Source organism: Misgurnus anguillicaudatus, chromosome 3, assembly GCF_027580225.2.
Source record: "Misgurnus anguillicaudatus chromosome 3, ASM2758022v2, whole genome shotgun sequence".
Taxonomy (NCBI): domain Eukaryota; kingdom Metazoa; phylum Chordata; class Actinopteri; order Cypriniformes; family Cobitidae; genus Misgurnus; species Misgurnus anguillicaudatus.
Window position 1 is genome coordinate 40,624,591 of NC_073339.2, and position 15,180 is coordinate 40,639,770.

The window sequence follows — 15,180 nt, forward strand, 5'->3', positions numbered from 1 at the left end:
TATATTATAGGATGTCTAAACTGACCCTATTTTGGGTGGGAGCGTACCTTTAAATGCAAATAAGCTACAGCTCCTCACTCCCTTAAAGGGGCCATGTCACAAAGACTTTTTTAAGATGTCAAATAAATCTTTGGTGTCCCCAGAGCACATATGTGAAGTTTTAGCTCAAAATACCATATAAATAATTTTTTATAGCATGTTAAAATTACCTCTTTGTAGGTGTGTGCAAAAATGTGCCGCTTTGGGTGTGTCCTTTAAAATGCAAATGAGCGAATGAAGTGCAAACACTGATCATAATGATGGTGGTTTGTTGAAATTGAAACTCAATTGTGCTGTGAATTATTTTCTCTCTTTTTCTCTGCACTAAATGGCAGTGCTGTAGTTGGATAGTGCAGATTAATGGGCGGTATTATTATAATAAGAGCTCCTTATGACATCATAAGGAGAGCCAAATTTCAATGACCTATTTTTTCATGTGCTTGATGGTTTACCAAAACAAAGTTACTGGGTTGATCTTTTTCACATTTTCTAGGTTGATAGAAGCACTGGGGACCAAATCATAGCACTTAAACATGAAAAAAGTCAGATTTTCATGCCATGGCCCCTTTAACACAAGACAGTGAGCGGTTTCAGTTCAAATAGGTCTGTTTCCGGTAAATACAATCTGAGACAATAGTATTTCACTATTGAGAAATGGCAGACATCGTACCACTTGCTAAGGGCGGAAATGGTAATGCAGGACTTTTTATTCAGTGGTCTGGGGCATGGCTTTATCAGTGTGATGTCACACTGATAAGAGAATCAAAACAGCATGTCTAATGAGACCACTTTGGTTTAATGGAGATTAAAATTGGAGTGGGTGATTTTTTTCCCATTGAATTAGGATTGTTGTGTTCAAACACACATATATGTCCTTGTAAACGTAGATTTTGCATAATAGGTGCCCTTTAATCGCGATTAAAAGTTTATTAGTCAGTAATAATTGGTATGCCTTATTTTCACAAATGTCATTTTGGTCATTACAGTGGGTTAATATCGTTATATAATTTTGGAAAGAGGTGGCGTTTAGCGGCTATTCCATTTGAGCTCTTTGAATACACATTTCCACTGTTAATAGGCAGCCAGGGAAAGTCAGCCTCAAGCCAATTCACTCTTCTACTGTCGCATTTTCTGCCACACAATGTTATGGCTGTACTTACAGTACAACACCACATACTGTATTGTAGATACAACCACACATGCATCTAGATTTTTAATGACCTCATCAAATGATCCCAACCTCTGTTATCCAATAAACAGTCAAACATCTGGTAGACATTTTTTATCTTTTAAGGCCTTTGGGGCCTTAAAGGCGAAGTGCACAATGTTTGAAAGCCAATGTTGATATTTAAAATGACCTAAACAAACACGCCCCTACCCCAATAGAATCTGGACCTTCTGTTGATAGACCCTCCCCACACATACGCAACCCGGCAAGGATGTCGGTTAGTACAGTGGTTCCCAATCTTTTTCAGCGTGCGGCCCCCCTCGTGTACGGTGCATTCCTTCGCGGCCCCCCAAAGAAAATTTGTGATAAAAAACTGTTCTAAAACTCAACATTTTTATTTAAAAAAACATTAAATTATACAAAAAAGTAGTGCTTTTGGTTAGTAGCCTTATTTTTTTAGGTTTCATTACATAAAATTCATGATAAATTAATATATTTCATAAAATGTCATAAAACTGGGGCCCTCCTGGCACCATCTCGTGGCCCCCAGTTTGAAAACCACTGGGTTAGTAGACACGCTCCTTACTGCTGATTGGCTACAAGTGTGTTTTGGTAGTCGGCCCGTCTCCTTTTCCAAAGCGTTTTTCAAACATTGTGCACTCCGCCTTTAATGCAATTACTGTCAGATATACACTAAAAATAGGTCACGTGTTAAGTTGTGCAGAACAGTTTCAGTCATAGATATTTGAGATTCATTAATGCTATAAACAACCATTTCTGATCTTTTTTTTATTTCCCTGAATGAATCTCTGGCTGTCACGTTATTCATAAAAGATTTGGAGTAACCAAATGAATTATTTCTCTTTCTCAAACATTCAACAGTTAAACCATGCAGCGGTTATCTTCATTAACTAAATACTGTATGTGATCTGAAAATTGCCATAATGAAGTTGATTTAACAGAAAAAACTTTCGTTTTTCGTCTTTCTTTTACTTTCTTTTGTAAAGCTGTATCTACTGTCAATTTCTATTTTCTGTATTTACAGTAATTTACTGTAAAGCAGCTTTGACAAGACGCAACGTTAAAGAGCACTTATTTCATTGCTAAAAAAACAACGTTATTTCGTGTATTTGATATAATACAATGTGTTTGCGTTGTTTATGGCTAAAAAACACATTATTTTTCACATACCGTACATTTTTGTAGCTCCAGATATCCTGCTGGCTCAAACGCATTCATTTTGTGCAAAACTTAGCGATCTAAAAAAAGCGCTGTGTCCCTGACTGGCCGGCTAATCTGTACGTTGTGATTGGCCTGAATAACTCTGACGTCAGACGGAAACGTGACGCTCCTTACCATGTATGAAAGATTCGCCTACAATGCAATGCTGACCGGAGTTAACTTATACAGGCGTTAACTGTCTGTCTTGTCTACGTCGTTTGTTGTAGTCCAAGAAAAGAGCTTTACGTTGGAGACGATAACTCGTGTCATCGTTTACTTCGGGTTTGTACTTTTGCATATCATTAACATGTACTAATACACACTTACACACCAAAGGAAATGTAAAAATGTGAATCAGGCGATAGTTACTCTTTAAACATACATAAATAAAATTGAACTGAATTTCTATTTACTCTACGTAGATCTTGTTACCAAGTGCTTTAAGGGGTTTGGGGTTACCTGTCAATGCATTTACCTGCTCTAAAACCAGACACAAACCATATACAGTGTCCATACAACACGCTTCAGCTAAACACCCATTTAATCTTTAAGGAGGTCCGTGGACACAAACTAATAATTTGTGCTAGTAAAAGGCATGAAGACAGTTTTAGAAGCAATTTAACTTAATACAAACCAAGATTTAGCTACTCTTGACAAAGTACAACGGTGTCTCTTGACAGATAATGTCAAAAACTTGCTATCTGAGACAGGTGCCACCCAAATTCGTTCTTCTTGTGTGGCCACTGATATATAATAAACGAAAAAAGGATGTGCACATTTTCTTTTTATTCAAATAAAATGTATGCATCAAAATTTCTGTTTGAGGCGGCCAAGACTGCACCAGAAAAAGCAATCATTAGTTTCTTGAACAACACATGGAAAAGAAGGGCATTTTAAGCATCTATTAGCTCTCACGCACATTGCCCTGCTTCCATTTCGGGCTGCCCCTCCTACCATAGCAAGAAATGCTTCTCTCACCACCAGGGATGTTACCCGGCACTGGAAGTGGTAATTGCATTTCAATTATAGACATGTGCATGTGTATGCTCGTGTGTGAGCTTGCCTTCAGCAACCATTTCATGGTGGTTTAAGTAAAGGCCATCTGGATAATACAGTACTATTCTGTTCAGTTGCTGTACAATAGAGTAAATAACAATTTCTAATCCGAATAACACCACAGCATCCGAGCCTAAAACGACATTTGACCTTTCGAACCAATCACATACTGTCTTCGCGTGACACGTCTTCAGTCTGTTTTATGGGTGGGGTATAATAGGGGTGCATGATGCAGAACGCCTCCTCGTGCCTGTGCTATTTTTAATTGTGTGTTAAATTGGCTTGTCAAATCCCTGCTGATAAAATACCATATCAGCTGTTTACAATTAAAACCACTTTGTAGTGTTTCCATACAATACAATTCCTATTATAAGCATTAAATACATCAGTATTACTGTTTTGGTTTCTGTAGTTTTTCAGTAGGGATTAAAACAGCTCGAGACTCCCGCGTGTTGCCCCATCCATCAGTTTTCCTTCTGTGTGAACGCCCCTTTTTACGTCATTTTTACGGACACGCCCAAACAGCTGAGTGGTCTCACTGTAGTATGCACGCGCACACACTTTATTATTCTGACATCTGCCGCTTTTCAGTAGTATAATCCCTCCTCCCTACCCAATAACGCCAACGTGGCATCTTAACATTAAGGACAGTAATGTGAATATAAAACAAAATCGAGGTTTAAACGAGAGCAGAATTCATCTGCGCATGTTTTCTTCAAAGCTCAATCTCTTTAATCTTTGGCGATCTTGAGCCACCTGTCACATCCGCGCGCGCTCATCTCGACATCAAAGCGGATTTGGCGCGAGAGGTCGCTTGTGTGCAGTGACGCGCAGCGAGCGTCCGACACATATAATAAAAACAGAAATAAATCACACAAATTCTAATATGGTTACAATGGGAAATTTGTGTTTTTATATAAACTATAATGGTCTTTGAAGGTCTCGAGGTGTGTTGGATTCTACTAGTGAAAAGAAAACCATTAAATTGTATCGAAAAGGCCCAAATATCGGAATTGTGTAATGTTTTAGTAAACAGCTGATGGTTCGTACTGATATTTGTATTGGAAACCATTGGCTTTTTCGCTCCCTCGCGTGCACCGTACTTCGTTAATTATAATGGAAGCGTACGAGTTTGGTCGCGTGGCGTTGCGTCGATAATGGGGCGTGAGATTTATCCATAGTGCTGTCAACATGGTTTCACTGGCAGCTTGCCTTGTCTGTATGGAGGTGCAAACTTCGAATTGGATAAAGCCTTGTTTAAAACATCTGGCGAAAATTTACAATATTAGCACGAATGTGACCGCTATAATAAAAAAGTGCACATCAGTACGACATAAACAACATGCACGAGGCCCTCAAAGTCATTTTGACACGAATTTGTTAATGCAATCATTCTTTTTAAATACAAATTGCTAAATAACGCACTGCGCCCAATAAATGTCCACAAGTCCAGTTTACACCCGAATCCATTTCAAACGCATGGCTGTATAGAGAGGTATGGAGGATGCTGTGATGGGTGCATTTAAAACATCGGTGGGTGTGATACTCACTCGCTTTGCCATGTTTGGGTCTCTGCAGGAGGCGCTGGACAGTAACCAGGTCCTCCGTTTTAACCGCCTGTAAGAGCTCCTGTTCTTTACCCATCCTGTTCGATCACACACCCTCTCTCACACACGCATTCGTGGCTGCACTTTCATATCCAGTGGATCTTCACAGGGCCAGGCGACCGCAACGGTGCCGTGAACGCCAGCGCGTCCTCGCCAGTCATCGTTAAAGGTCGAGCGCGCAGAGACGCGCGGTGGAGTGACCGGCGGCGTCCTCCTTGACAACACACGGGTTTATTCTGTATTGATGTGACGAGCCGGGGTGACGGAGTCCATTCGTTTTCGGGTTAAAGGGACGGCGCGGGAACCTGGCGCATATTAGGGCACGGCGACTTTAGCCAAGCCAGTGCTACAGAAATAGCAGATGTGCGGGGAAAACGGAAGTCGTCTCTTTGACCTGAAGCTGGAGATGGAAGAAATAATAAATATATTACATAAACATCCAGGCAGATGCGCGCGCGGGCACTGGAGGTTGTAATCCGCTGTTGCTTATCATGTGCACATGTGTGTGTAAGTGAGAGAGAGAGAGAGAGAGAGAGAGAGAGAGAGAGAGACCCTGTGTGTGCGTTTGTGTGTGTGTGTGTGTGTGTGAGAGAGAGAGAGAGAGAGAGAGAGAGAGAGAGAGAGAGAGAGATGAAGAGATCCTGTGTGCCTGAGAGAGATAGGAAAAGAGAGAGACCCGGTGCGTGCGCGCGCGTTTGTGAGAGAGAGACAGAGATTGCTGGTTAAGTTGATGGTGCAGTATCAATCAGGGGTCGTGACTAAATAGACCCATTTTCCCATGGGCACGACAGATTAAAAGGAAGTAGTGCATGTTGTGGATGAGGAGAGAGAGATCAGATTTCAGTAGCATAGATACTGCTGCTGACCAGATTTATCAAGCCAAGACTATCAGACTGTTTACAAATGACCAAATCAAGAAAAAACAAATACAAAGCCCTCTAGGGAAAGCATTAATATGAATTACTAACTATTATTGTTGTTAATATTATTATAATAATAAAGTTGTTCTTAATTTGTTAATTATTTTTATTTTTATTAATTTATTTCATACTTGAAATATATATCTCTCTCTGTGAATACTAAACCAATAACGTATTCATAATTATAAGGGTGTGCCAGGCACCATGCATTCAGTGAGCCTAGCTTGTTAAAGAATTTAACATTTCTTTTTTTTTTGAGAAATACAAACACTGAGGCGATCCAACCAGATTTTAATGTGTCTTAAAAGAAATACAAGTTTATAACAATATATAAGCATAATATGATGGTACTGCTGTCATTTTTGTGAGTCAACCCTTTCTTGAATCTTAATGGTGGCACTTAGAGGTTGTAAGCAACACTTCTCTGATTATTATTTTTATTTCATATCAGGTTTTCCATCAGATATATTTTTAGTGACTTTCTTACGATTTAAAATCTGTGATATGATACATTACTCCCTAAGGGTGTCAGTAAAACCAGAACAGATGTCTAATTTCAGCTCCATTGTAACCCACATCAGTCAGTGGATAATTGTCTGTTCTTTATTTATTTTCCACTGCTCCAATGACAACATTTACATTATCTAAAAAACTAATTTATAAGAATATAAGTCTTGCAGCACTGAAATGAATAATCATCAAAGTACTTGTACTTTGTTCTATGATTACGAGCAAAGAACCACTTTTGGTGCTATATAGCACCGTTTGTTTTTAGAGTTTAGGGTCATTAACTCATTCTTTATGTTTTTGCATATTTTAAAGACCCCATGCGGTAAAAATCAAGTTTTTATTGTTATTTATATGGCTATGTACTGATTATAATATGCTTTAAGACAAACCATGTACAAATTCATCATTTAACACCAATAGCATTGCGAGGGGGACTTTGGGGGCTTAAGCCCCTTATTTTTTTGTCAAAGCCCCGAAACTTTTGAGGATTGAAAACGTTTTAGTTCATAAATTTAATTAATTTTATATTATAATTTGTTTTCCTAGTACATAAATTCCATCTGTTTGTGGCAGATCATAGCTTATTTTACGCATGATTCATCTGTAAGTGATATTAAGGCTTGTTTTTAATTGTTAAACAGTACAGTTTCTGTTCCGGCCTGCAGATGGCACTGTTAACAACACACAGTCATTGAACATCATCTTTCATCAGGTAAAAATAAAACAGTTCTACTGATTAACCAACTCATTTCTCAATTGTTAATTGGTTTAAAGCTTTCTAATTTAACACAGCTTAAAATGTCAATGTGTATGTATGAAATAAATATATATAATAAATATAAATGCACCTACAGTTTGTTAATAGTAATGCTGTTAAAATTTTGCAACCTAACATTTTTCCAGGTTAAATAGTCAGCCTGGCAACAGAATAAAAAGAAAATGCAAAAGAGAAATATCAGGATTTAAAAACTAGTTATGCAAAAACCTGTTAACATAAGCATCGATAAAAATACATGCTACAAAGGCACAATTCACATATGCATTGTAAAACCACCAGCTATGTGTGTAGAACTGCCAAATGTGACATCTATTTACATATACATCTATGGTCTGAGCTGGTGCGATTATGTGAAGCCAGGGACTAATTTGCATATTTATATCTATGGTCCAAACTAGTGTGATTGAGTAGAGGTGGGGACTAATTTGCATATTTATAGATCTGCGTATATTAAAGAGGGTAGAATTACATTAAAGGCGTTTTAAAGCATAAAGAAAAAATTATCACAAGAAAAACCATAGACTGTAAAAAATATGGACATAGTGTCAATGACGTCATCCATAGGTTTGTAAAGAGCTTTTTTTAGTTGGCGGGGCCTGCTGTCGCCATTTTTGCTGCACGTCACTGCACGTCACTCACGGATAACCAAAAATGGGAAAAAAGGCGGGACGTGGGTTAAGCTGAGGTGGTTGGTTGCAGAGGGTTGCTGACAGCAATGGCAGTTCACCTGTCACTCAAGTGGCCGAACTTTAAAGCCCAATATAATTTACACGGATGAGTTACAAAAAAATTCAACCCCCTCACAGCTGTAATGAAGGGTAAAATCAATGCGGGTAATTCTCGGAAAATTAGACTTATGAGGTGTCATGAAACATTTTGATAAAAAAGTAAATGCTATAAAAATAAGCAGCATACAGTTACAAACATACTATTTTGCACATGATTTCAGATGACATCATACAAACCAATTTTGTTGTTTTTTCCACATTTAAAGGAAACATTTTCATGACTGGATTTTGGTTCTTTGAGATGGAAATATTTAAAATTAATGCATGTTATACTATAAACATTTACAGTAAAGAAACATGTGGTTTTTGGTGATCATTGGTAAATAGAGACAATCACAAGGAATATAAATGTGTCCAAGACCAACTTCTCATCCTCCGCAACAATTTTCAATCATTGTTTAAGCCCTCAAGGAACTAACATTTAAAAAAAAATAGTTGGAAGGGACATAATTGACTGTGACACTCAAGATGGCTAACAGGTCAGATCTTATTTTTCTCTACAGATAAAAGTTGAAATTTTGTTTGTCATAGTATAGACAACTTTTTAGTTCTCATTACCTAAACATGAGTTTGTAAATGCATATATTTAATGTAATATCATGTTGCGATAATGATATTTTTTGATAGTGATAATCTAAAAAATTTAAATAATTCTATAGGATATATTTTTTAAATCCTCTAAAAATAATGGTTATAGTAAGTTCAGACCTTAATCTTAAATGTGAAAAACACTGGCTTCAAGGGCTTTTTAAAAATTTTGAGAATCACCCATATATACCAAAATCACTTTTTATGCCAGGCTGTAAACACATTTTCTGATGTAAAGTTGGCCATTTTAACATGGGGGGGTCTATGGGAATTGACTCACTTTGAAGCCAGCCTCTAGTGGCCAGTCGATGAATTGCAGTTTAAGTCACTTCCGTATTGGCTTCATCAGAGAGATCGGAAGGTTGCTCCTCTGAGAAAATGTATTAACATAATAACATATGCTGTTTTGATGCTCAAAGATGAGTTTTAAGTGATAAATTTATCGACTAGGGGGTCTAACTGCCTGCCCGACCAAATGGTTGAGCACATTTTGAGTCCTTATATTTTATTGAGAGGAGTAACTAACTTAACTCAAGCTGATTGAGCCATTGCTACTATTGAGTTGAGCTATGTTATGCCAAAAAAAATGTCTTGTTGAAATTTTGCAAGGAAAGCATATTTTTTGACACACTACACTGCGAGCCCTAACTTAACAAAATTATATTACTTGTTGCCATGAAAAAAACTTTCCTTTTACACCAGACGACTCCGGGCCGGATCTGCACCGGAGCTGATGACTTCGGCGTGGATTCGGCCCGGAGTCGTCTGCAAAAGATTTTTAAGATCACAAGAAACATTTTAGTGAAATTACCTTAAACTTTTTAACAGTAGTGTATTGGTTTAAAGCTCACGTAACACACGCTGTTTCTGCATTTCTGATATCAATCTGGAGTACCTATAGAGTAGTATGACATCCTTTATATCTCTGAAGAGTCTTTAGTTTAATCAGATTTATAAAAGAAAGATTAGCTTTACCGAGTCTTTCCGATAACGTACGAAAAAATGAAGAAGGAGGAGTTATAACACGGGAGGAGCGAGTACGAGTCATGCAACACTATACAACACTGTTTTAACTTATGATTCACTACATGTTCGTGTCATTTATATAATATACACGCGCCTATTTCCAACATAAGACAGAAGTCTTACTTACCACGTGTAACTCGTCATGACCCGGTTCTGAAAATCCACCGCATCAAACACACACGCAAAACTCCGCTGCTAATCCGGATAATAAACTATATCCATTGTTTCCGTAAGGCTGGATGTCTTCTCCTTACATCCAAAAACACACTTCTTGTTGTGCCATTGTTGACTTTTGAAATTAAACAAAGCTGAGTGGCGTGATAAGCTGTTAGCAAGCTCTAGCGTCTCCCGCTGACTGACAGCTGGGCGGGGTTTTCCGGGGGAAGTTTTCCGGCGGAAGCCCATATAAAGAAGTGATACGTATCGAAAACCCCTGAAACGTCAGTTAGAACCGTAATCGAAAAAAATTAGCCGAAACTTGTACGAACCCTGGCGAAGTGCATTCGGCACAGAAATACTCTGAAACACGCCCAACTGCATTTTTGACACTTTGCCTACGTTTAGCATGAGGAAACAACTCTATAACTGTGTTAATAAGTCAGAATGCTTGAAATACCATTAAACCCCCCCTTTAAGACTCCCAGGGCCAAAACTTAATGACACTGTAATAAAGCAGAAAGTATGTGAGACAGGGATTGGATCCGATTATTCATTCATTCTTTCATTCATGGATTTCTTAAAACTAAGTTAATAGTAACATGATAAGCATTAGAACAACTCTTGTGTTTTTAACAATATACATCAAAATAAATAAACTGTTAACCGTTTCATTTACTAATTAACTACTTGGGTTTATTTCGACATATTTAGAAATCCAATGAAATGAGGTTGCAACCACATCTTCCATACTTTGATCAAATAAAGTACTACAGCTGATGCGACAGTGACCTTAGTTAACACTTAAGTTATAGGTAGTGAGTATACTTATGTCCATGTGTAAGATTGATGCTAATGGTTAGTGCGTGTGTGTGTGCGTGTTAATAGGTAGCACCAGTGTGTGTTTAAGTAAATGATTCACTTTAAGTGTGTCCAGGGATGTTTTTTAGACTCCCTTAGTCACATTAGGTTTGTCAGCTAACACATCTGTGCGCTTTCTGATTATATGTGTGTGTGTGTTCAGTCGTGTGTTCGCTTGTGCAGGCAGGTGCGTGTGTTTGTAAGTGTTTGAAACTACAAGCAAGGTTTGGCTTCAGGGAAGTCTCTCATCTGCCCTGTTGTTTTTACATAGGTGCAAGTTTGCTTCATTAAACTGATGTGTTTAATCATCAATTCACACACCGAGCTGACTGACCAGAACGCTCTGTGTCTTCTCATCCCTCCCTGTCCTGTTGTCTTAGTCTGCGTGTAGCGTACGTGAAGGCAGGACATGGCGTCCAACTCCACCACCAAATTTTTCGCTATTTCCCAGTCGTTTATCGTATCTGATATCATCGTGATCGGGGCGTATTTCTTACTGAACATCGGAGTTGGGATATGGGTGAGGCCTGTGTGTTTGTGTATAAGTGTGTGGGTATTGGTTGTCTATGTTACTCTTTAAAAAATAAATGATTGTAATAGTTTTAGCTTAGATTTTTTTTAAACTTAGTACAACTTTAAAATATTTGACCATGTGAGAATCATAGAATGATTAGTAAAGTTATCAAACAGGTATTTAAATTAGAAGTATTATGTACCATTTCACTCTATACTAAGTTATTAGTAAAACTAAGAGTTTTGGATGAAATGCTGTGTATGTGTTTTAGTCATCTTGCAGAGTTAGCAGAAATACACTCAGCGGATATTTCCTGGCTGGCAGGGACATGGCTTGGTGGCCGGTAAGTGCAGATCAGACAAACATTTGAACAGCACTCACGGTAATGAATGCTCACTGACCTAGTAAACACTGGTTAATTGACTAAGTAAATGTACCTGAACTTACTAGAATTGCATTTATTTTTATACTAATCCATTTCAATAGTGATCTAAATACTACTGTTAAAAATCACTCTTCTTTTACAATATATGGGTGATTCTCACGAAATTAAACGTATGAGGTGTCATGAAACATTTTGATAAAAAAGTAAATGCTATCAAAATAAGAAGCATGCAGTTACAAACATCTCTTCATGTACTTTTTTGCACATGATTTTAAATGACATCATACAAACCAATTTTGTTGTTTTTTCCACAGTTAAAGGAAAAATTTTCATTACCGCAACGTGTCCATGACTGGATTTGGGATCTTTGACATGGAAAATTTATAATTAAAAAATCTAAAAAATAAAAAGCTTCAGTGCATGTTATACTATAAACATTTACAGTAAAGAAACATGTGGTATTTGGTGATCATTGGTAAATGTAGAGACAATAATAAGGAATATAAATGTGTCCAAAACCAATTTTCTCATCCTCCGCAACAATTTTTAATCATTGTTTAAGCCCTCAAGGAACTAACATTTTCAAAAATATAAGATAAAAGTTGAAATTTTGTTTACTTACTATTTTTTTAGAGGATTTAAAAAATATTTCCTACAGAATTATATACATTTTTTTAGATTATCATTACAAAAAATGATCATTATCGCAACATGATATTACATTAAATATATGCATTTACAAACTCATGTTTCGGTAATGAGAACTAAAAAGTTGTCTAGGTACTATGACAAACACAATTTCAACTTTTATCTGGAGAGAAAAAATAACTGCTAACCTGGTAGCCATCTTGAGTGTCACAGTCAATTATGTCCCTTCCAACAATTTTTGTTTTTGTTTTGAAAATGTTAGTTCCTTGAGGGCTTAAACAATGATTAAAAATTGTTGCGGAGGATGAGAAAATGTATATTCTTTATTATTGTCTCTATATTTACCAATGATCACCAAATACCACGTTTCTTTACTGTAAATGTTTATAGTATAACATGCACTGAAGCTTTTAATTTTTTTGATTTTTCAATTATAAATATCTCTATGTCAAAGAACCCAAATCCTGTCATGGACACGTTGCGGTAATGAAAATGTTCCCCTTAAATGTGGAAAAAACAACTAAATTGGTTAATGTCTTTGAAATCATGTGCAAAATAGTACATGAAGAGATGTTTGTAACTGTATGCTTCTTATTTTGATAGCATATGAGTCATGATCAGTGCTGGTACTTACATAAAGCAATTACACAGTAAGTACATATATATGTAAAACAAGACCGTAAAGAAAAGTGCTACCAAGATTTCAGGTAAAAATGTATCAGAGTATGTAAAATATGTATATTATCTGAAAAAAAGCAAAAATGAGTCACAAAGCCTTGCATTTTCTGTTTCACTTTAAAAATGCTATCTTATATAACCCATGGGGCAAATTTAGACAAACCAGACCGCTGGCTTAAATCAACCTAGTTGTTTTAGCTATTGGGAATGCATAAAACACTTAATTGGAGTTGTAATTGGAGTTGTAAATGTTATTTTAGTTATATGTTATATCTTGTGAGTCCAGTGTGAGGATTGCACTAATGTCTAATGTGAATGGGTGCAGATCGGGGCATCTCTGTTTGCCAGCAGTGAAGGTTCAGGATTATTCATTGGTCTGGCCGGTACAGGAGCTGCGGGGGGAATCGCTGTGGCCGGTTTTGAATGGAATGTGAGTCTTATTATTAAGCTTCTTTTTTAACTTTGCAATTTTTATTAAGTGCAAAAAAACTTGATCTTGAAATACTTACTTAGACATCAGTATGAGCACTAGGGGGCGCCAGAGGATTTTAAATATGTGCAGCGTATCTTTGTCTTGTTTCCAGCGCAAATCATAAAAACAAGAACAATTCATGTGAAAACCGAATTGCATTTGAAAATATTTTTAATTTTGTCTTATACTATTACCATTTTTTTTCACCTTCCTCTATTTGGAATTTAGTGAGATGTATGCAAGAAAAAAAAGGAAAATATAAAACAAAAATGCACTTACATACACTTGAGATAATAAAAATCTGCAAAAGACAATGCATGGCAATGCATGGCCCAAAAAAGAATTGGGACACAAATTTACATTACTGCATAAGATGACAAAATATCAAACCAAGTCACAATTATTTTAAAGATAGCACCACAATCAAAACATTTTATTTTAATATTTAGAAACCTGTTTGTCAGATTTTCATTTAACATATCTAAAGTTAATGTGATAAACTACACCTGTGTAAACTACAACGAACTCAAAACATTTAGCATCATTTGTCAGCAGATTATTTTACATTTTGCTATCTAATGCAATGGCATTCAAAATTTTTAAGGCTCACTTACACTGCACTCTGTACATCCAAATTTGCCTCTCGTGCACATAACTGGAATCACTGGATTTTTTTACTGGAAAACAAAAGACAGATACTGATTAACAAATGCAATGTGCAATGTGTTTAAAGCCTTGTATCTCTTTATTAGGCAACTTATGTCCTCTTGGCTCTTGCCTGGATCTTTGTCCCAGTTTATGTCTCTTCTGGGGTGAGTCTTATGCATATAAACCACAAAGCCATCATTCTTACCACCATACTTATGTGTTATATGTTTAATCCTTCCCTCTGTATACCATAGACTTATACAAACACATTGCATGCTCCACTTTCTCTCATTTCCCTATTAATTTGCATAGATCGTGGCATTCCCTCTGCAGTTCCTCTCTCCCTATCTTTCAGATTGTCACCATGCCAGAATATTTGGGTCGGAGGTTTGGAGGAGAAAGGATTCGCATGTACTTGTCAGCTCTTAGTTTGATGTTGTCGGTGTTTACTAAGATTTCAGTAAGCATGTAAACACACACTGTACATGTATGACGCTTATTTTATCATTCATACAAAGAAACCAAAAACTATAAAGCATAAATCTGATTTAAGGCTTCACTCAACATGTCTTTTCACATAGCTGGCATGTTTCTGTTTCCAAGGAATGCCAAGTTGTGAAAGAAAGTGTTTAGCTCAGTTTCAACATCTGTTTCTCACTGAAAACACACACACAGACACGCGTCCATTTACGACAGGAGCTCGCACAGCCTTGTTAGTCCGACATGCTAAGACAAGAATCAATATAATGGACACGTATATTGATCCATTATAACTACCAAACTTTGAGACAGAACTCGCTCAACGCTTTGCTTTGAACAAGCAGCATATCTTAAAAAGAGGTCTGTTACTACTTTTCCTAAATTAAAAAAGGAATCGGAGTCATATTTAAGAACTAGAATATAATAGAAACATAGGAATTTGTTTTATTTACAGTGACGTCTTCCAGAACACCTTAGCAACCACCCAGGATGCCCGGCAACCACATAGCAATGCACGAAAAGCCAGTCAGAACCACCCTAGCAATCGTATGGAAGCGCCCCAGCAACCATTACATTTTTTTACAGCATCACAAAGCCTGTCCTGGAATACAGGTTTCTAAGGAGCAGTTGTAAAAAA

At 37.0% G+C, this 15,180-nt stretch overlaps 2 protein-coding genes across 4 annotated transcripts in view; one reads left to right on the forward strand and one right to left on the reverse strand.

Moving 5' to 3' along the window:
• Positions 1 to 5,644, reverse strand: part of LOC129444935 (caskin-1) — a 51,734-nt gene extending 46,090 nt beyond the window's left edge. The window contains exon 1 of one of the 2 annotated variants that reach the window (XM_055205966.2): positions 5,035 to 5,644. In XM_055205966.2, the coding sequence (XP_055061941.2) occupies positions 5,035 to 5,128 (94 nt within the window). In that variant the 5' untranslated portion in view covers positions 5,129 to 5,644. The remainder of the gene's footprint in view (positions 1 to 5,034) is intronic. The other variant, XM_055205967.2, reaches the window with a different exon arrangement.
• Positions 5,645 to 7,208: 1,564 nt separating this feature from the next.
• slc5a10 (solute carrier family 5 member 10) overlaps positions 7,209 to 15,180 on the forward strand; it is a 42,114-nt gene continuing 34,142 nt past the window's right edge. The window contains exons 1-5 of one of the 2 annotated variants that reach the window (XM_055205971.2): positions 7,209 to 7,233; positions 11,504 to 11,575; positions 13,269 to 13,373; positions 14,168 to 14,227; positions 14,419 to 14,523. In XM_055205971.2, the coding sequence (XP_055061946.1) occupies positions 11,561 to 11,575; positions 13,269 to 13,373; positions 14,168 to 14,227; positions 14,419 to 14,523 (285 nt within the window). In that variant the 5' untranslated portion in view covers positions 7,209 to 7,233; positions 11,504 to 11,560. Of the gene's footprint in view, positions 7,234 to 10,962; positions 11,239 to 11,503; positions 11,576 to 13,268; positions 13,374 to 14,167; positions 14,228 to 14,418; positions 14,524 to 15,180 lie in introns of those variants that run through there. The other variant, XM_055205970.2, reaches the window with a different exon arrangement.